At 40.5% G+C, this 21,841-nt stretch overlaps 1 protein-coding gene across 1 annotated transcript in view; it reads left to right on the top strand.

Annotated features, from left to right (window-relative positions):
- SORL1 (sortilin related receptor 1) overlaps positions 1-21,841 on the top strand; it is a 167,204-nt gene that overhangs the window by 28,017 nt on the left and 117,346 nt on the right. The window contains exons 4-6 of the mRNA XM_069470765.1: positions 1,183-1,344; positions 3,581-3,648; positions 8,697-8,877. Coding sequence (XP_069326866.1) covers positions 1,183-1,344; positions 3,581-3,648; positions 8,697-8,877 — 411 coding nt within the window. The remainder of the gene's footprint in view (positions 1-1,182; positions 1,345-3,580; positions 3,649-8,696; positions 8,878-21,841) is intronic.

Below are 21,841 nucleotides of genomic sequence, written 5' to 3'. Positions count from 1 at the left end.
CTTCCCTCATTCTGGGAGCGGGGACTGGCCTCCAGGTCCCTCCAGGTGTACGTTTAAGGCTTCCATCATCTGTGCTTTCCAGCCTTGTTTTCCAGTCATTTCCTCCTGGCCCTCAAGACTGTCATCAAACCCATGCTGTATTCCCCCCACCCCTTTGTGCCCAAACCCAAACTGCCCCAGACTTGGAATGTTCTTTCCCCGTGGAGTCTTGCCTGCCCTTCAAGCCACCCCCTGCTACCCGCTCCCACCACCTTCCATGGAGTCGTTTCTGATCTCTCAAGCTAGACAGGTTCTCACAGGACTCTGTGGTTTCTTGTTCAACCTCATTTTGTCTTGAATGGTGATTAGCTGCGGACGTGTCTGTCTTCCATATTCGATTTAGGGCTACTTGGGGGAAAGGATCTTCGTTTTCACTGTGGCATCTCAGTGTCTGGTCCGCGGTGGGTATGCAGTACACGCTGGTTAGATTGAATCGCCTGGATCCTCCTTCCCAGAGAACTCTTTAGGCTGCAGCCCCTCTCCCGCTGAACTTGTTCAAAGTCACTCACCCATGCAGAAGCAAAATAAAGGGAGGCCCCTGCTCACCAAAGCCACTTCCTGCTCTGCCCCGGAGTGAGCCTGCCAGCCACAGTGGCAGCTTGGTCCCCAGCGCTGCCCAGTCACTTGGCATAGTAGCAAGAAGGAGCAGCTTACCTTCTTAGATGCATGTGATTTTAGTGATTTTCCTGGAAGGGCATGTCTGGTGGCTGCTCAGAGGATGCAGGGAGAGTCAGCAGTCCCATCTGGGTTCAGCCAGTCTGAAGAGTAGGACTTCTCTGTCCCACTTGCCAATAATCACCCCTTCATTGTGACCGGGTGACTCGCCAGGGAGTAAGAATGGCCAAGTCAGTTGAAAGGACAAATAGGCCCAACCAGCCTCATTACCTGGTGAATCAAGCCTACACTGTGGCTTCACCCTGGCCCATCTCTGCACCTCTTTCTCACTGCGCCGTGTTCAGCATGTGCCAGCATCTCTCCATTCCCAGGAGATGGGGAGACAGCCATGGCGGAAGCCCCGCAAGGCTGCGGCACCCTGTTAATGCCAGCTGGCCCCTGTATGTCTGTGCACTCGCACACGGTTTGGGGAAGCGTTGGGTGGCTCTGGCCAGGGCCGGCTCTGAGCTTGTCTGTTTTCTCCTGCAGTACATCTTTGCAGACGCTTATGCCCAGTACCTCTGGATCACGTTTGACTTCTGCAACACCATCCAGGGCTTTTCCATCCCTTTCCGGGCAGCTGATCTCCTTCTGCATAGTAAAGCCTCCAACCTTCTCCTGGGCTTCGACCGGTCTCACCCCAACAAGCAGGTAAGAGAGCTTCCGGAACACAGTCGTGTGGGGCTCCTCTAATTTTCTACTCTGCCTGTGTGGATTGTGTGTCCTCTGAGTGACCTCGCCTGCTGCCCCTCCCTCCTCCTCTGTCGGGCTCAGCCTTTGTAGGTACTGTTTCACTTAGCATGACTCGCTCGGGAAAAATATATCCCCCTGGCCCTCTCCCTGGCCCTCTCGGTCAGCAGCCCAGCCAGGGATCAACACCCAGCACTTGGCAGGCCCTGTTAGGTAAACATCAGGCCCTTCTCTGTGCAGATGCACCTTTGTTAGCTCTTAGGGTAAACTGTGGCTCTGGAATTTAACCAGAGAAAAACCAGGTAGAAAAGTCTGGAGTCTGAGCTCTTCTGGGACCTCTTGTTGGATTTCTGCTCCACCCTCCCCATCTGGCTTTCACCCACCATTTATTTGATGTTACCATTAACTTTGACATTCTTCCTTTAAGCGTGTGTGCGTGTGTGTGTGTGTGTGTGTGTGTGTTTGTGTACGCGCACGTGCACGTGTGTATGATATAAATGTACTTTCTTCCTTCAACCCAGGTTTGAGGGAAAACTGAGAGATGAGGGGAGAACCTGAGTGGGATTTATATCTCGGGATTGAAACGTGCCAAATCAAGAATATTGGTCTGGCTGCAACCTAGGAAACCTGTAGATCCTGTATGATTGGATTTATGATGAGTCTTAAATGCTTTTGCTCAGAGGAACCTTGGAACATTTCTTTTCCTTTGCAGGTTATTTAACCAAAACACGGATCTGTTTACCTCTGCTCGCCTCAGGGAGTAACCCAAGCCTGGGCTGGGTCAGTTTGCCAGTGGAGAGGGATTGTTGGTATTTTTCGTCCCATGCTTTTTCATTCATGATTGCTAGGGCCAGGGGGACCTCAGGTGTCATCTGTGGAAGTTGAGGGGCTTTGCCAAAATTCGGCAAGTTAATTACTCATGGCCATATCACCTATTCAGTTGATTCCCTTCGATGCTTTGTACTTTTGCACTTAGACAGTGTCCTCTCCATTTATCTGTCATTATCAAGGCCCATTACAATTTTTCTCTCTCTTTTTTTTTTTTTTGTGATAAAATGTACATAACATACAATTTACTACCTTAACCATCTGTAAGTGTACAGTTCAGTGGTAGTAAGTACATATTTTTGGCTGGGCACGGTGGCTCACGCCTGTAGTGCTAGCACTCTGGGAGGCCCAGGTGGGAGTATCGCTTGAGCTCAGGAGTTCGAGACCAGCCTGAGCAAGAGTGAGACCTCATCTCTACAAAAACTAGAAAAATTAGCTGGGCGTGGTGGCATGCTCCTATAGTCCCAGTTACTTGGGGGGCTGAGACAGGATGTTTGCTTGAGCCCACAAATTTGAGGTTGCAGTGAGCTATGATGACGCCACTGCACTCTACCCAGGGCGACAGAGCGAGACTCTGTCTCAAAAAAAAAAAAAAAAAAAAATAGAAGTACATATTGTTGTGCAACCATCACCACCATCCATCTCTAGAACTCCTCATTTTGCAAAACTGAAATTCTATACCTGTTAAACAATAACTCCCTGCCTTCAGCTCCTGGAAACCACCATTCTACAATCTGTTTCTATGGTTTTGCCTACTGCAGGTACCCATATAAGTGGAATCATATAGTATTTGTCTTTCTGTATTTGATTTATTTCACTTAGCATAATGTCCTCAAGGTTCATCCATGTTGTAGCCTGTGCCAGAATTTCCTACGTTTTCAAGGCTGAATAATATTCCACTGTGTGTATATACCGCATCTTGCTTATCCATTCATTTGTTGGTGAACACTAGGGTTGCTTCCTCAGTGTAGCTATTGCAAATAATGCTGCTACCCATTAAAGGTTTTTAAGGACACTGTTTCTCAGTCAAGAAGTGCAGAGTATAATCCTTTTGGGGACTGGTCATGAGTAAAATATAATTTCTGATAATCCATACACAGAAGGCCAATCACACTCATTTGTCCTTTTAGTTGCTATTTCTCAGTAGCCTTAGTGACTGTGGAGAAGAACACATAGGTACAAGGTTGTCTTTCCCTTCCTGCCCTTGTCTGCTTTTGGAGTAACTGAATTGGCTTTGGTGACCTTGGTGCCTTGTCTTTACAGAGAGTGTGTCGTGGAAGGTGGGATTTCAGTGGGTATTTGTTGATACCATTCAGGTTGTACATGCCTCTTGCATCGTGACCACTTCTTGTTGTTTTGGTCATTGCAGCTATGGAAGTCAGATGATTTTGGCCAGACGTGGATCATGATTCAGGAACATGTGAAATCCTTTTCTTGGTAAGTTGTGTTATCCAAGAAATCCTGTAACCTCCTTTCTCTAATTCTAGCTCCTTCATGGTGGACAAACATTCTGCCCTCACCTGAAATGTGAAAACATTTGGTTCAGGACATAAATTTCTCAGACTTGAGAATCAGAGCTGCAAGTATAACAAACTCACTGGGGGAGGAGAAGTGGAGATGAGAAAGCAACGTTTATTTATGAGAGGAGTGGTAGAGCTTTTGCATTTTTCACTCCATCAGGAAACCCAGGGGAATCTTGAAGCTCTTGCATCTTAGTAGAGTTTCTAAAAATCTTCATTCTTAGAGCATCATATTAGAAGTGGGGATTTTTCTTTATATAAAATTCATGCATCTGTTCATTTATAACCTATTTTTTAATGTCTGCTAAATATAAGACCTGATACATGCTTTAGGGTATAAGAAGTTGAGTAATTTATGGATATAGTTATTAAGGAAATTACAGCTTAGGAAGCAAGAAAAGACATTTCAGGTACATAACACACATTATGAAAGAGCCACAGAAATAAACAGATGTAGCGTGAGAAGCCAGAGGAGGGACCTATTCCTTCTAGGTGGGAGGATCATAGAAAGTGTCAGGAAGGAGGTTGCCCTTGATCCAGGATGTGCACAACAGGTGGGATGTCGCCGAGCGGAGGTGTGGAGGACAGGAATTCCAGGTGAGGAACAGAGTGGCCAAAGGCACAGAGATGGGCCGTTGTGGTGGTTGGCTGAGCACTGACTCTTATTTTTGGACAGTGTTTTGGGCGAAGTTTGGAAAGGGAAGTTGGTATCAGAATCTACAGTGCTTGACAAAGGAATCTGGACTAATTTCCAAAAGCAGTGGGGAACCATTGCAGGTGTTTGAGAAGAGGGGTGCAATAAACAGACTCTACTCAAGAAGTAGTTTCTAGTCATAGTTGCTTCTGATCTTTTACTGTTACAGTGATATAGTACATGATCTTGAATATATGAATTTGCACACATGCAGGCAAATGTATCGGACAGATTTTCAGGAGCGAGTTTGCTGGGCCAGTGGGTTTATCTAACTGCTTATCAACTCATTCACATGGATGAGTGGTACCGCAAGCTTAATACCTCCCAAATCAGTCCCATCCATAATCTTCCCCATTTCAGTGTCTAGTCGCTTGGGCCAAAAACTTTGGAGTCATCATTGAGTCCACATTTGTTTCATGTTTCACATTCAATCTATCAGGCAATCTTGCTGGCTCCTGATATATCTACAATCTTCTACTCAGGTACTACTTTATGCTAAGCCACCACTGTCATTGCTCATTAGTCTCCCAACTGGTCTTTCTGCTTTCACTCTGTTTTTTCTATAATTAGTCTCAGTGGGTGGCCAGATTGATCCCATTAAAACAAGTCAGATCATATTGTTCTTCTGCCTTGAAGGCTTTAATGTTTCATCACTTCTCTCAGATTAAATGTCAGGTACATTCTTAACCACAGGGCCTTTGCACCTGCTATTTTCTCTGCCTAGAATGCTCTTACCCAAGATGTATTAATACTTACTGCTTACCCCCTTACCACCTCATTCAAGTCTTTGCTCATATAACACCTTCTAGATGAGGCCTACCCTGAGGATCCTATTTAAAAGTATAACTACTTCCCTGCCATTCCCAATCTGCTATATTCTGCCCTATTCTTTTTCACATAGCACTTTATTAGATTCTAATATGCTATTGTTATGCTTATTATTTGTGTTTCTCTCTTCAATAGAATGAAAGCTCTCCAAGGGCAGGGACTTTTGTTAGTTTGTGCCCTGATATGTCCACAGTGAATGCATCCTTGAAATTTTAATTTTGGTAGAGATTGCCAAATTTTGTATAGAAAGTGTCAAATTTGCACTCATCTCAACAATATAGAATAGTGTCTTTCTCCACATTCAATATGTCAGGTCAGAAATACTGTCTCAATGTATTTTAATTTGCATATTTCTTACCATGAATGAGTCAGAACATCTTTTAATCTGCTTAAGGGTCACTTTCATTTATTTGGTTTTTTTTTTTTTTTTTTTTTTTTTGGTGACATGCCTGTTCATGTTCTTTGCACTTTTTCTGTTTGATTGTTAGTTTTTTTAAATTATTGATTTCAAGGAACTCTATATATTTGAGATTAACCCTTTGTGATATGAGATAGTTTGTGTGTGTGTGCATTTATGTTTATATTTCCCAGTTTGTCAATTGTCTTTTGACTTTTACATGTAGTTTTAGTCCTCATTAAATGTAGTGGCCCCGTAATATGTAGATACTGTCTGTGCTTCTTTTAGCCATCTGTGGAAAGCGGAATGTCTCTGACTTGGTACTGCTGCTTTAGTAACTGAGGATGGTAAAGATGGAGAGGATACAGGGAGGGGCCCCACAGCTGAACATCTTCAGACTCCACTGGTCCTTCTTTTCATAAAGGGAGCTTTTTCTGACCTTTTTGTTGTTCTCCTTGGGTGGAGGTTGTGGGGTATTAGTGAAATTAGAACCATGGTCTTTTCGAAGGACAATCTCTGCTTAAGTAATATCATAACTTTCTTTTGCTTCATTTGAGTTTTAAAGGTATGAATTGTTCTTTTATCTGTTTAAGAAACTGTAAATGAAGAGGGCAAAGCCAGCAGGAGCTTATAGGGATAAGTTAAGGGAACTTAACGTTTTAGAAATTTGAGTATTATACCTTCTGCCTCTGTGCAGATACACAGATATATTAAGGAAAGGACTGGCCTATCTTATTTAAGGTAGTTACCTGTTTGTTGACAGGGGATTTTAGACTATTGGGGGGATTTTTTTCCCCCTAAGTTTCTTCATAATAAGCGAAAATGTAGTCTAGTCTCTTGAGAATAATGACATACATTTGTTTAACAATGCTTGGCAACCTGAGAGGAACAGGAGTGAGGAAAGCTAATAATTTACTTGGTCCAAAGGTGGAGACTGCAAGACAGAATAGTGGAAAATCTGTGGGAGCAGAACTCAAGGATGCCCCGTGGAGCATCCCTGAAGGGTTGAAGGTGAGGCTAGATGAAGCCTAATGACCGTGCTCAGAGATAGAGCAAAGATTGAAATTTCTGAATGGGGGCAAAGAGAACGGAAGTGGGTGTCAGTGAGTAAGAAATTGGAAGGCTAAGTGATTGCAAAGTATGAGAACTTGTAGGTGGAGCAGCTTGCAGAAATGGGAGGTCCAAATATGGATTACGGAAGAGAATTGGGATGAAAGGCACAGTTCTTTCTATCTCTAGATGTTGGCTGCTGCTTTTGGCTAGGAAGGAATAATAGAGGTGAGCTTGGTCTCAAAATATCTCAATAAAGGTTCCTTCCTCTTCGCCTTTTTAAAAATACCAGGCAGCCTCATCTTAATTTGCATATCCTCTGGGCTAGAGGAAGTACTTTAATCAGTACTTCTAATTGTGGCAAAGAAGAGAACACGCCACCACCCACCCACACACGCACACCGAGTGTCTCATAATGAAGAGTGCTTTTCTCCCACGTTAGGACCAAGGCCGCTGGCATTCTCCAGTGCCAGACTCCACAGTGTAGGGCAAAAGTCAAGCCTTCCCCCATTGTAGGTGCTTTTGTTTTCCTGTTTCTTGTCTTCCTGCCTCCTTCCTCCCTTCTGTGCCTTTTTTTGAGAACATGGTGTTGACAGTACCTCTCCGAAGGAATTTCATACAATTGCCTTCATTTTTCTGAGAGCCATCGTGCGTATGGAACTGTATACAGGGAGTTCTGTAACTGAGGCCTTCTGCCTTTTTTTGAGTCATCACTTGGCACCCTCACTGTGACGCTATCTTCCTGACTGTCCCAGTTATTAATATTTTTTCCATTTGCTGAATGGTCCACCTGGTCTTGGTGGTTCTTGAGAATGTGAGGAAACTTGGGGCGTGTAAGTCATCCTCCCAGCTGCTGTATGGGGCTTCTTTGGGGGAAACGCTAGTTCCGAGATTCTTCTCTGAGGTCATTTGACCTAAGTCCTACATTTTTCACTTTGGATTGGCTCCTGTAATTATGGCCCACAGATCTAAGTGCAGCAAGTGTTACTTCATTTGGGGACCCTGAGGGATAAAAAGACATGGCCTTTCAAGGCGTCTGTACTCTGGGGAGCTCACCAAATACCCGAGGGTGAGCAGGGTAATACAGTGTACCAGACGCATTGCTGTGTAAAGTAATGAGGCTGATTCCAAAATCACCCAACTGAAGTAGTTTTATGTCTTTGTTTGGAGTTCGAACTCATATAAAAGGCTTGAAAAAGAGTGCCGCACAGACGTGGTGCTAGTGGTGGGAGATGAGAGGACAGCACTGGGGCTGGGAGACTTCCTGGAAGATGAGAACTTGAACTTGACCTCAGAGGAGAGTAGGATTCCTATGGAGGGATCCGGGTGTGTGCAGAGGGCATCTCCACACAGGGGTGTGGTGTTCGCCAAAGTGCAGAGGGAGAAATGTGCCCTCCTTCTCTGAAAGTGATCAGTATTTGCAAGAAAAAAATTTGTGGTAAGAGCCTCACGGGAGATAAAATGCAGGAGGACTCCAGATTGTGTGGATCAGTGACATGGGCAGGGGACCCACAGAGACGGGGCAGGATCCCTTCCTTGGAAAGATCAGGCTTGGAAGTTCACAATGTGGTTTCCTCCAGTGATGCTCTTCTGAGGATATAGCACTCTGGGAGAACCCTCCTTCAATCGTCTGAGGTTTATAACTTGAGGGTAGAACCTTGGCTGGTAGCCTCAAGCAGTCCATTGCCTGTTGATTCCGAAACACTCCACCTTGTTCTTTTTCTACTTTTTGCTCCTCTTGAGCAGGGCCAGAGGTTGCCTTGAGCTAAACCCAGGATGCTATGAAAACAATGTAAAGTGCTTTACAAACGGCAATTCCTCTCCCTCTATACTGAGCCGAGGAGCAACCAAAGGGATATGTCTGAGGCACACAGAGTATCATTTGTAGGTCATACCTTGGTGGCCCTAAATTCTAGTTGATTGTCCGTATGGCAGAACCTCTATGCCTCTGGTAATTAAATGTGAAAATGATGACAACGACTTTTTTTTCTTCCAGGGGAATTGATCCCTATGACAAGCCAAATGCCATCTACATTGAACGGCACGAACCCTCTGGCTACTCCACCATTATTCGAAGCACAGACTTCTTCCAGTCCCGGGAAAACCAGGAAGTGATCATCGAGGAAGTGAGAGACTTTCAGCTTCGAGACAAGTACATGTTTGCTACAAAGGTGGTCGTGGTAAGTTGAATGTGCTAAAGAGTAGACTTTTGAGTTTCCTTTATGAAGTTTGTCATTCTGTGATCAAACAGGTGAGTTTGTGTAAGCAGGGATTGGGTCGACGTGCATGGGATAGCTAGATGAAGGATTCTGGGCCCTGGTGAACATTCCCCAAGGGCTTGGAAGGTGCTGGGAGGTTGGGGAAGTGGAGAAGCTTAGGACAAATACTCAAAGTGTCTCCAGGCTCTAGGAAGTTGGTGGTTTCCTGGTAGCCAAGCATCTTTGACAAAGACATATTTCTTTAAAATCCCAATGGAAAGAACACAGAATGGAGGGGTGGGGCTCAGTGGCTTTTTTCTTTTAATCCCACTGCCTGATTTCCTTTAAATTTAGGCCGATTTCTTTGAGATTTTTTGACACATGTTAATTTACATGGCTAATAGGATGTGTAGTCATTGGCTAGTGGGAGTTAATGCTCTAAGAAAAGCAGTAATTAAGCTTCCAGCTGTCAGTAAGTAGCTTAACTCTCAGCCTTTGGGAAAATCTTCCCCTTGATTTGATGTGTTGGAACCAGATGCTGAAGCGGAGGGCTTGCTCATTTAAAACCAGAGTTGGTTATTTAACAGGACTTGCTTTGCAGTTGTATCAAGTTCACTCTTTAATACCTTGGTGTAAAGGAAAAACCCAGGCCTGGCCAAGGGCAGGAGGGGCTCCTATTCCAGGGGGGCTACCAGCTTGCTTTCCTAGTGGCGTCCTTCCCTCGTTGACTCAGGGTCTGTTGGGGCCTCTGCCAACGGGGAGCTTGCTCTGCACATGTCACTGTTAACCTTAGGGACTGAGATCAGATGTGATGTTTTCCTCCAGGTTCCCATTTGTACAATGAGAAGAGTGATGTAAATGGCTAAAGGAAAGAGGTGTTCCCTGTTATATACCTTGTAAAATATTTTTAGAAATCATTAACCTATGGCAGTTTTTCAATAGTCAGGCTGTTGGCATTGACCCATAGACACTGGATCACTGTCTTCCTGCCTTGCCTGTTTGTTTCTTTCTCTCTCTTAGACACATACCCGTACACAACAGCAGCCCAAGAACACAGTGTCCTTGAATGGCCTTGGCAGGGATGGGGTGATGGGAACACTCAGGTGTGAAATCAGGCCCAAGTATTGGTGACATGTGACATCCAGTTGGGCAATCGTGAGTTCCAGTATGGTCCAAAACCTCGTCTCCCGTTCTTCAGTGGTCATAGGCCTTTTCAGTCTTAGTTCCCCGGGCCTGGAGCTATTGTATGATTTTAATTTTGAAGTCTTAAGACACAGTGAGATCCTCTAGTTTGTTTTCCTTTTTGCCTGAACTGGAGCCGAGATGGAAGCTGTTGTACATTTCTCTTAACTCTGTTATTCCTAGATCTCACACCCAAGAGTTTAAGTTGTATCCGGACTGGAGCTTTCTGTATCCTCCATTCCGATAAACAGCTATGTCTGTTCTGCAGACATAGCTGATTTACAGGGTGCCTGTGGTGAGTTTCTAATTATTCCTGGCCAGTGGCAAGATTAGGGGTCATGTCTGTTTTGATCGTAACTGATAAGAGTACCCAGGGTCTTGCACAATGTTTGGTACGTAGCAGTGTGCAACAGAGTTGAGTGAATGCCATCTCTGCCCCCTAATTTTAAAAGTATAGGCCAGTAGTAGTAGATTTTTAAAAATTTTGTGTAGAGGGGTTATTAAATTATTGCTACTTTTATAGTCAACTCTTAACTTTCTGTATGGCTTCTTCATTTATATGCTATTGGAGGCAAAATTGTAGTTATGTGTTGGTTTCTCCCTCCTGCACACAGACAGGCCACCAGATTCCAAGGTCAGTGGTATTAGCTAGAGGCTTTAGGTAAGGCGAGTTTTCCTAAATTGTGGTTCTGGAGCACGTGCATCAGCACGATGCAAGGGAAATTGTTACAAATGCAGATTGCAGGGCTCGCACGCACCTTCCCCCTGAGCATCCCAAGGGTGCCTATGAATCACCAGAGTTTGAGAAACTGCCCCAAAGCCTTCTGTAGATAGAAGCTTCAAATAATGGTCATTATTGTCAAGGGAACATTTCTCAAGGGATGGATTGATGAGCAAGGAAACACAACTAGCAGTGGATGATAAAATGGGTATTTTCCTCCTTTTTTTTTTTTCTTTTTATTGTTTTAGAGACAGGGTTTTACTTTGTCACCCCAGGCTGGTGTTCAGGGGCATGATCATAGCTCACTACACCTTCGAACACCTGGGCTCAGGCAGTCTTTCTGCCTCAGCCTTCTGAGTAGTTGGGAACATAGGTGTGTGCCGCCACACTCAGCCAGTTTTTTATCTTTTCTTGTAGAGATGGATCCTTGCTATGTTGCGCAGCCTGGTCTCGAACTCCTGGCCTCTAGCAATCCTCCCACCTCGGCCTCGCAAAGTGCTGGGATTGCAGTCATGAGCCACCGTGCCTGCCTATTTTCCTCCTTTTTATTACATTAGATTACTAAACCGCAAGGATAAACAAAGTTGGCCTTGGTCAGATAACCCTCCCAGTAGGAGTGTTGAAGCCTCCAAGTATAACTTTTTATCTGGAGTCCGCCTGGCTCCAAGGTTCCAGGGTTTGGGGAACTGGCTTTAATGTTAAATGGATTCCAATCAAATTTGGCAAATCAAGGACCTAATTTTAAAGCCACAGAAAGTTGATTTTGGGTGATTAACTCTTCTGCTTCCTTCCAGCATCATGAATGATTATAATGCTTTGCGAGTTACATTTTCAGCCACCTGGGTTGCTCCGGAGCTGGCACCCAGGTCTTTAGAACTGCTGGTACCCTGTTGGCCGGCTCTGGCTTCATATGTGTTTTTTTCTTATCCTAAGTTTATTTTTATTCCTTGCTTTTTGACATGAAGGTCACTTATTTGTCTTAATAGTCTACATCAAAATGATAGGGCCATTAAAGAAACAACAAGATGCCTCTGTGATTTGTTAATTTGGTAATATACAACTGTTAGGTTCTTTCTAGTAGATAGCGGTTGCTAAAACATTTGAGGTGGATGAGGGTTTGATATTCCCCTACAGCCTCACGACCAGATTATCATTCAAGCCAGGCTCACACATCTTGCACTAACGTGTAGCAGTAAGCAAGGATGTGATCGGTGGGCTTGATGAAAGTCTCCTCTGCGTGCTTATAGGTGAGGCAGCCACCCGCACCTTGCACGTTGCAGACACTATGTTCTAGAGTAGGCACTGGCGGACTGTGGCCCGCCACCTGTTTTTGTAAATGAAGTTTTATTGGAACACAGGCATACTCATTTGCTTATGTGGTGTCTAGGGCTGCTTTCATGCCCCAGTGGCAGAATTGAATAGCTACATAGAGACAACATGGCCCACAAAGCCCAAAATATCTCCCATCTGGACCTTTACAAATAAAGTTTGCTGATCCCTTTTGTCTGTTACCCTTACCGTAGGCATCTGGCAACCAGAATTGCGAGGTCTTGACAAGTCTCAGGTGTTATCTTGAAAAGTACAGGTTACAGGCATCTAAATTGTTATGCTTGTTAATGCGATAGTATCTTTAGAATATTGTCGTCAATTCAGATACCTTGAATGCCACTGATCGCCCCTGCGAGAGCCCCTAAGTATTTTCATGATTCTGGCCAAACACTAATTTCACTATTGGAAAACCAATTTCTAACCTTCATTGTGCTAATTTAAAGTCTCTAATGTTGGTCAGAGATAACAGAAAAGCTTAGAAATTGTTTCAGGGTATTGTGGGCTTCCAGATGAGCGGTTAGCTGATCAAAACTGGGTTGTGAATTATAGGATGACTGACCCAAACCAAACTATTTACAGACTATTTTAATTATGTTTCCTAAATGTATACAAATATAAAGCTAGGTCTAAGCAAATACAAGCTAAGTTATAAGCTTATAATTCTTATATACAATAGTAACACTTAAACATTTACAGATTCAAAAACTATAATTCTAATAAATTGAAAATTAATGTTAATTTTTTATAACACCTGTATTGAGATACAATTCACATGCCATAAAATTCACCCTTACTTTTAAGTGTACAATTAAATGGTATTTAGTATATTCATAAGGTTGTGCAATGATCATCATTATCTAATTCCAAACATTCTTATCACCCCCAAAAGAAACCCCATACCTATTAGCATTACTTCCCTCCTCCTCCCAGCCACTGGTGTCCACTAACCTACTTTCTGTCTTTATAGATTTGCCTATCCTGGATATTTTGTGTAAAGGATATCATACAATATGTGACCTTAGTGACTGGTTTCTTTCATAGCATAATGTTTTCAAGTTTCATCTATGTTGTGGCATTTCTCATTACCTTAATCAGCTTTATTGGCTGAGTAGTATTCTGTTGTAGTGGATATAACATTTCATTTATCCATCCAATAGTTGGTGGCCATTTCAGTTGTTTCTGTTTTTTGACTATCATGAATAGTGCTGCTATGAACGTTTGTGTGCAAGTTTGTGTGTGGGCATATGTTTTTAGGTCTGTTGGGTACATACCTGGGAGTGTAATCTCTGGGTCATACGGTAATTCTATATTTAACTTTTTGAGAAACTGCCAAGTTGTTGTACAAAGGGACTGCACCATCTTATATTCCCACCAGCAATGTATTAGGGTTGCAATTTTTCCACATCCTTGTCAACATTTGTTATTGTCTGTCTTTTTGATTATAGCCATCCTTGTTAAGTGTGAAGTGGCATCTCACTGTGGTTTTGATTTGAATTTCCTGATGGCTAAGGATGTTGAGCATATTTTCATGTGCCTGCTGGCCATTTGTGTATCTTTCTTGGAAAAATGTCTATTCAGATCCCTTGTCCATTTCTAAATTGGGTTATCTCTTTATTGTTGAGTTTTAATAGTTCTTTATTCTGTATACAAGATATATAACTTGCAAATATTTTCTGCCATACCGTGGGTTGTTTTTTCACTTTCTTGATGGTATCTTTTTCAGCACAAAAGTTTTTAATTTTCATGAAGTCCAGTTTATCTACTTTTTCTTTTGTTGCTTGTGCTGTTGGTGTTTTATCTAAGAAACTATTGCCCAATCGGAGATCATGAAGATATGCTTCTCTTTTCCTTGAAGAGTTTTATAGTTTTAGCTCTTACAGTTAGGTCTGTGATTCATTTTAAATTAATTTTTGTGTCTAGTATGAAGTAGATACTCACTCATTCTTTTGCATGTGGATAACAAGTTGTCCCAGCACCATTTGTTGAAAAGACTGTGCTTTGTGCTTTGAATTATCTTGGCACCTTTGTTGAAAATTAATTGAACATAAGTATAAGGATTTATTTCTCGACTCTTAAATCTATTCCATTGATCTATATGTCTGCCCTTATGTCAGCATCACACTGTCTTGATTACTGTTGCTTTGTGTAGTAAATTTTGAATGTGGAAAGTTCAAACCCTCCAACTTTCTTCTTTTTCAAGATTGTATTGGCTATTCAGGGTTCCTTGCATTTCCAACATGTATTTTAAGATCAGCTTTGCAATTTTTGCAAAAAAAGGCAGATGGGATTTTGATAGGGATTGTGTCGAATCTACAGATCAATTTGGAGAGTATTGCCATCTTAATATATTGTCTTCCAATGCATGGACAAGGGATAGCTTTCCATTTATTTAGGCTTTCTTTAATTTCTTTTAGCTATGTTTTCTAGATTTCAATGTACAAGTCTTGGATTACTGTTGTTAAAATTTTTTCCTAAGTATTTTATTCTTTTTGACTCCATTGTAAATGATTCATTTCCTAATTTCATTTTCAGATGGTTAATTGCTAGTGTATAGTAATACAATTGATTTTTATATATTGATCTTGTATTCTGCAACCTTGCTGAACACCTTTCTTTATTATTTATTTGTTTTTTGGCAGATTCCTTAGGATTTTCTGTATGCAAGATAATATTGTTTGCTAATAGAGATAGTTTTAATTCTTCCTTTCTACTCCAGAGGCCTTTTATTAATATCTCTTTTTCTTGCCTAACTGCCTTGGCTAGGACTTCTAATAAAATGTTGAAAGGCAGTGAAGAGAGCAGGCATTCTTATTCCTGATCTTAGGGGAAAAGCATTCAGTCTTTTCCCATTAAGTATGATTTTTAACTGTGGAGTTTTTCTAGATGTCATTTATCAGGTTGAGGAAGTTCCCTTCTGTTCCTAGGTTGTTGAGTGTTTTTATCATGAAAATGTGTTGGGTTTTGTCAATGATTTTTCTGTGTCAGTTGAGATAATCATATATTTCTTTTTTTTCTCCTTTATTAATATTGTATATTACATTGATTTTTTTTTTTAATATGTTAAACCAACATTGTATTTCTGGGATAAATCCCACTTGGTCTTGGTTTATAATCATTTTTATCCTTTATGTTGGCAGAATTTACCACTTAAGACTTCTGGACCTAGGCTTATCTTTGTGGGAACTCAGTCTCTTTAGATTTCTAAATTTCTTTTTGATTCAGATTCAGTAATTTGGATCTCACTATGAATTTGTTCATTTAATCTAGGTCATTCTTTAATTATTCATAGTGTTCACTTATAATCATTTTTATTTCTGTGAGACCAGTGGTGATGCTGCCTTTCTTTCCTGATTTTCGTAATTTGAGTCTTCCCTCTGTTTGTTCAATCTAGCTCGTAGTCTAGTTTGTAAATTTTGTTTATCTCTTCAAAGAACCAGTGTTTTGTTTGAGTGATTGTCTTTGTTTTTCTATTCTCTATTTCATTTATTCCCACTCTAATCTTCTTTCCTTCTATTTGCTTTGAGTTTAGTTTGCCCTTATTTTTCTAGGTTCTTAAGGTAGAAAATCAGGTTATTGATTTGATATTTTTCTTCTTTTTTTAATATAAGTGATTATAGGTATAAATTTCTTTCCAAGCACTGCTTTAGCTGCATCCCAGATGCTTGGTATGCTGTGTTACTATTTTCATTCATCTTAAAGTATTTTTTAATGACTTGTGATTTCTTTTTGACCCATTGATGATTTTGGAATATGTTGTCTAATTTCCATATATTTGTGAATTTTGCAAGTTTCCTTCTCTTTTTGGTTTCTAATTTCATTCCATTATGGTCACAGAACATACTTTATATGGTTTCAGTTCTTTTAAGTTTATTGAGGCTTATTTTAAGACTTAACATATGGTCTATCCTTGAGAATGTTTCATTTGCTTTGAGAAGAATGTATATATTCTGCTGTTTTGGGGTATTATGTAGATGTTTAAGTCTACTTAGTTGATAGTGATGTTCAGATCTTTTTGTTTTCTGTTTTATTCTTTCTGTATTAAAAGTGGAGAAATTGTGTTGAAATCTCTAACTATTATTCTTGAATTATTTATTTCTCCCTTCAATCCTGGCAGTTTTTCTTCATGTGCTTTGGAGTTCTGTTAGGTGCATGTATGTTTGTCATTGTTGTCATTATAAAATGCCCTTCTTTGTCTCTGGTAACTATTTTTGCCTTAAAGTCTATTTTGCCTATTACTATAGCTACTTATCTTTCTCTGAGTACTGTCTATGTCGTATGTCATTTTCTTTTCTTTTAGTTTCAATCTGTCTGTGTCTTTGATTTCTTATAGATAACATATAGTTGTGTCAGGTCTTTTATTCTAATTTCTGCCTTTTGATTAGAGTGTTTAATCCACTTACATTTAATATAATTACCTAAAGGTAGGCTGTACATTGGTTATTTTACTATTTGCTTTCTATATGTCTCATGGTTTTGTTTTTTTTGTTGCTTTTTTTTTTTGGTTCCTCTGCTCCTCCATTACTGCCTTCTTTTGTATTAAATATTTTCTAGGGTGAGATTCTCATTCCCTTGTACTTTTATTAAATATTTTTCCTGGATATTTTGTTAATGCTTGCTTTGGGGATTACAATAAACAATTCATAACTTCAGTAGTGTACCAAATCTTTGTTCCTATGTAGCTCCATTGCCTCCCCTCCCCTTTGTGCTATTATTGTCTCATATTTATACATTTTAAGCCTATCAGCCCAGTTTTATTCTTACTGAGGACTACTTATGTGTGATGAATCACTTTTCTTTTGCTGCTTTCAATATTCTTTTTTTTTTTTTTTGAGACAGAGTCTCACTCTGTCACCCTGGGTAGAGTGCAGTGGCGTCATCACAGCTCACTGAAACCTCAAACTCCTGGGCTCAAGCAATCCTCCCACCTCGGCCTTCCAGAGTGCTAGGATTGCAGGTGTGAGCCACTGCGCCTGGCTGCTTTCAAGATTCTTAATCTTTGGCTTTCAACAGTGTTACTATGGTGTACCCAAGTATGAGTCTCTGAGTTTATCCTGCTAGGAATTTATTGAAATTACTGGATTTATTTATTTTTTTAATCAAATTTGGGGAGTTTTTGATCATTATTTCTTCAAATATTCTTTCTCTCCGTTGTCATCTCATCAGTAACTCCTATAATGCATATGTTAGGACACCTGATGGTGTCCACTAGGTCTCTCGCGCTCTGATTATTTTTCAAACTCCTCTTTTGCTCTTTTCCTTGAACTGAGCCATCACAATTGTCATGTCTTAAAGCTCACTGCTTTTTCCTTCCACCAGTTCAGATCTGTTGTTCAAGCCCTCTGAATTTTTCTTTTGAGTTATTGTACTTTTCAACTGCAGTATTTCTATTGGTTTCTTTTTAAAAATAATTTCTATTTCCTTTTTGCTATTCTCTATTTGATGAGATATTGTCCTCATGCTTTCCTATGATACTTTATACATGATTTCCTTTAGTTCTCTGAGCATATTTATGATAGCTGATTTAAATATTTTGTTTACTAAGTCTAATATCTGAACTTTCTCAGGATGGTTTCTATTGAGTGTTCTTTTTCCTTATGTATGGGCCATACTTCACTGTTTTTTTGCTTGTCTTGTAATTTTTTTGTTAAAAATTGGACATTTTAAATGTTGTGGCAGCTCCTGACATCAAAATACCTACTCCTCAGGGTTTTTGTTGTTGCTATTTGTTGTCGTTGCTGGTTTTTTGTTCAGTGAGTTTCCTGTGCCATTGCTGTAAAGTTTGTATTCTTTATCATGTATAGCCACTGCAGTGTCTGATAATTTAGGTTAGTGGTCAGCTAATGACTTGGCAGAGATTTTCTTAAATGCTTTGAACCAGTAAGTCTCTTAGCCTCTGTTGATGCCCTCTGGGTATGTGTTTCAGGCAATTCACAACTCTGCCCTAGCCTTCACTTCCTGCTTATGCAGAGTCTCAAAATTGGCCAGAGGTGAGAGATTTGACCCTTTTCAATTACTTCCTGAGTGTACTCACAGCTCTTACCTGCTTGACCTTGTAGAGTTCCAGGAATATTTCAGAGCTTATCAAAGCCTCTTAAGAACATCTTCCCCAGTTTTTCCTTTTAAGCTTTATAGTTAGCCTCTTGTTAGCCCCAAGTGATAATACTGTCTCTGGCTGCTGCCATATTAAACATTTGCTAGTTGTCACTCACTGTTTTCCATAAATACCCTGGCTGGCTATAGTGCTGTTTGTATAGTGAGCTGAGTCAGGTTATATAAAGATAAGACCTGAGAAGGCAGCATTCCTGTAAGCCACGGGACAGGTCAGGCTTTTTTGGAACTCTAAACCTGTTTTGTCTTCTCCAGTGGCTGCTAGGCTGCTGTTTTGCACAGCTATTGTAAATGTGAGGCTGTGGGTTTCCAAGGCTACCACAGGGCTGGGGGGGATGGGATTGGGGCAAATGAAAACATCACAAAGTTGGCTGTTTTTGCCAAGATTCAGCCATTGTTTCTGAATTAAATGCTCCTTGGATTTTTGCAAACCTTTATTTAATTTTCAGAATTCTGAAAAAGTTGATTTTGAGAATTTTTGTCATTGTTTTTCTTGCTTTTATGGATGAGTGGATTTCGAGATTTCTTTGCCATTCTGGAAGTGCTTCCAATTAATATTAACTTTGTAAACTTTGTTATGGACATTTTCCAACTTACACAAAAGAACAGCTAATACTGTTATGACCTCCCCATGTGCCCTCATCTAGCTTCAGTATTACTTACCTACGTTTGCTAAGCTCTCTTTAGCTATCTACCCACTACTTAATGTTTTTTTTCCCCTGGAATATCCCAGATGTCATATCTTAGCTATGTATTATATATGATGTTTATTGTAAACGCTAATCCTGATAATGATGTTTTGCTGAAACTTTGTTACTGCTCCAGAGAATGCGGCAGCAAATGCTGTGGCTCAGGTGCTTCTGAACTGGTGTCCCTGTGCTGCCCCCTGCCTTGGATACCTCACTTCTTCCACCAGTTTTCTCTAGCTCAACTACTGTAAATCTTTCAGTTGAACAGCTCACTGCAATATCCTTTGGCCTTCACTTGAGAAGAGTGTGTCATTTATTGAGTTCCTTAATCCCCCATTTCTTTTCTTGATGTAATCTGAAATATGAATTGAAATTCAGGTTATTCAAATACGAATTAATTAATTTCTAGAGACAGGTTTAGTTGTCCAGACTGGAGTGCAGTGGGTACAATTGTAGCTCACTGTGGCCTCAAACTCCTGGGTTCAAGCAATCCTCCTGCCTCAACCTCCTGAGTAGCTAGGACTACAGGCGCATGCCATCATGTCTGGGTGATATTTTAATTTTTTTTTTAGAGATGGAGTCTCACTATGTTGACCAGGGTGATCTTAAACTCCTGTCCTCAAGCGATCCTCCTGCCTTGATCTACCAAAGTGCTGGGATTACAGGTCTGAGCCACCACACCCAGCCCTTAATTTATTTTTAATCATGGGAAATGAAAAAAAAAATTAAAAAATCTTCTTAGAAGTTTTTAGACCCTATAAGATTGATGTAGATTAAAACATTTAAATAATTCCTAGTTTTTGTTGAAAGTATATGCGCTGGTGGATGTATTAACTGGTTAACCTTTTAGGAGGGCCATGTCATGATGACTATCAAAAATTTTGACTTAGAGATTCTTCTAAGAATGCATCCTATAGAATACTGTTGTGAAGTTATGAAAAAGATTATATATATATATAATTGTGTTCATTGAAGAATGCTTCTGCAAATAGCCTACATGCCTATCAATAGCTGTTAAATGGAAAGAAGTTTAAATACACTATTAATGATACAAATTTAAATTATAGAATAGTAAGATACACTGTTAATGGAAAAAGTTAAGTTGCACAACAGTATTTATATCATGATCCCATTTGTATGTGAAAAATTCTATTGCCTGTATCAATTTGGAATTGTGTTAGGCCACTGGTAACAGTAGAAATAAAAGTAGCTTATTTAAGATGGGAGTTTAGTTGTAGGTAGTCTAGGGCTGGTATGTTGGTGTTCTGGTGTTATTGGAGACCCAGGCTTCGATCTTTCTGTTCTACAATGCTAAGTAGTGATTTTTATTCTCTAGGTTACTTCATGCTCCAAGATGTCCACACTAGTCTTTGAGTCCTTAGTGCAGTTAGGAAGAATAAGGAAAGACGGAAAGGCCAAAGGAGGACCTCGTCCAGCTAATTTAGTTCCTTTAAGTGGCCTTCCTAGAAATGCAACATGAACACTGGTTCCCTTTGTTTCTGTGCATAAAGACCCATAGATCAGTGTGTATAATGGAACCATGGCCCCAAAGAATCCTAGCAGTAAGAATATAAATGATTTGGTATTTTTAATCCCCAAATGGCCGTGACATATGCTATTTCTTTCCTAGATATGTCTTACATCTCCCTAGACTGATGGCTCCTAGAAGAAAGAAACCATGTCTTATTCCTTAATTGTCTTTTTGATCCCAGCATTGCATCTCATTGACTAGTACTTAGTCACATGACCACACATAGCTGCCAAAAAGGTAGAGAACCAGTCTGGATGGTATAATGGATGTTGGGAGTGGGTGTAGCAGTGTCTGTCACTGTATAAATGTGCTGTGTGTCATGGCACAGAACGTTTCTGAAGGAATGCATGAGAGCTGTTAGCCAGTGGGCACTGCAGCAGGTAGAGTGGGATGCAGGACTGAGAATCAGAGCTGCGCTTCTGCATTTTACCTTCTACTCGTCCATCTCTTGGATGTTTTCCATGAGCACGTTTTACTTTTCTAATAATGGCGACACAAAACTAAACAAACTAACCAAAAACCTGTGGTTTATTAAGAAAAGTGTCAAGGCCTTGCAGTGCATCTTACCATCAATAGTATGCTATAGTTTAATTGCTAATACTTTTCTTGGTGGCAGTAAAGTAATAACTCTTTAGGAATCCACTAGGCGTGAACCTGAATTGTTCAGGTTTAGGAATGATTCTCCCGTAAGGTAGTGGGTTGGATGTATTCTGAGATTTTTCTGATGACCCCAGTATTCTGTGATTTTTGCATTTATGGGGTGGGACTGGCCTGTGAAATATATTCTCAATTCTCAGGGGTCCCAGCAGCAATCAGTATGTACTTTTAACTAATGATGGGCCCGGGTGTCACTGAGAAATTGGTCCTTTTTAAGCTGTACTCACAGTTGGAAGTCATGAAAAAAATATAAAGTATAAAAATGTGTATTTCACTGGTATTTGTGTATTTATATATTCATAAATATTTATATGTATATAGAGTAATCATCTGACAAAGCTATAACATTTTATCGACTTAATGAGGGCTTTTGGAATTTATATGTAACAATTTTGCTGGGAACTGTTTTTTCATTCAAGTAATATGTTTGTATATTTTTAATAGATCTGTCATTTCCTATGGCCCCACACTGAGTATAAGCTATTATTATGGTTTTCAAGTTACCATTTTGGAAAGGCAGTCTTTTGTACCTCTCTAACTGGCTTCTTTAAAACAAACTATTTTTAATCATTTTGTTCAGTGGTAATTTGAATATGTGCACTTCTCAAATGAATCAAAAATACTTTTTCAGCTTGGTCCTCAGGTAGTGTTTGGGGGCATATATGAGCCTTGCAGGGTCCTCAGTTGTTATATTACTGATAACATAAATTGATATGTTCCTTATTT

The sequence above is a fragment of the Eulemur rufifrons genome, chromosome 6 (assembly GCF_041146395.1).
Source record: "Eulemur rufifrons isolate Redbay chromosome 6, OSU_ERuf_1, whole genome shotgun sequence".
Taxonomy (NCBI): domain Eukaryota; kingdom Metazoa; phylum Chordata; class Mammalia; order Primates; family Lemuridae; genus Eulemur; species Eulemur rufifrons.
This window is presented reverse-complemented; position numbering and strand designations above follow the sequence as displayed.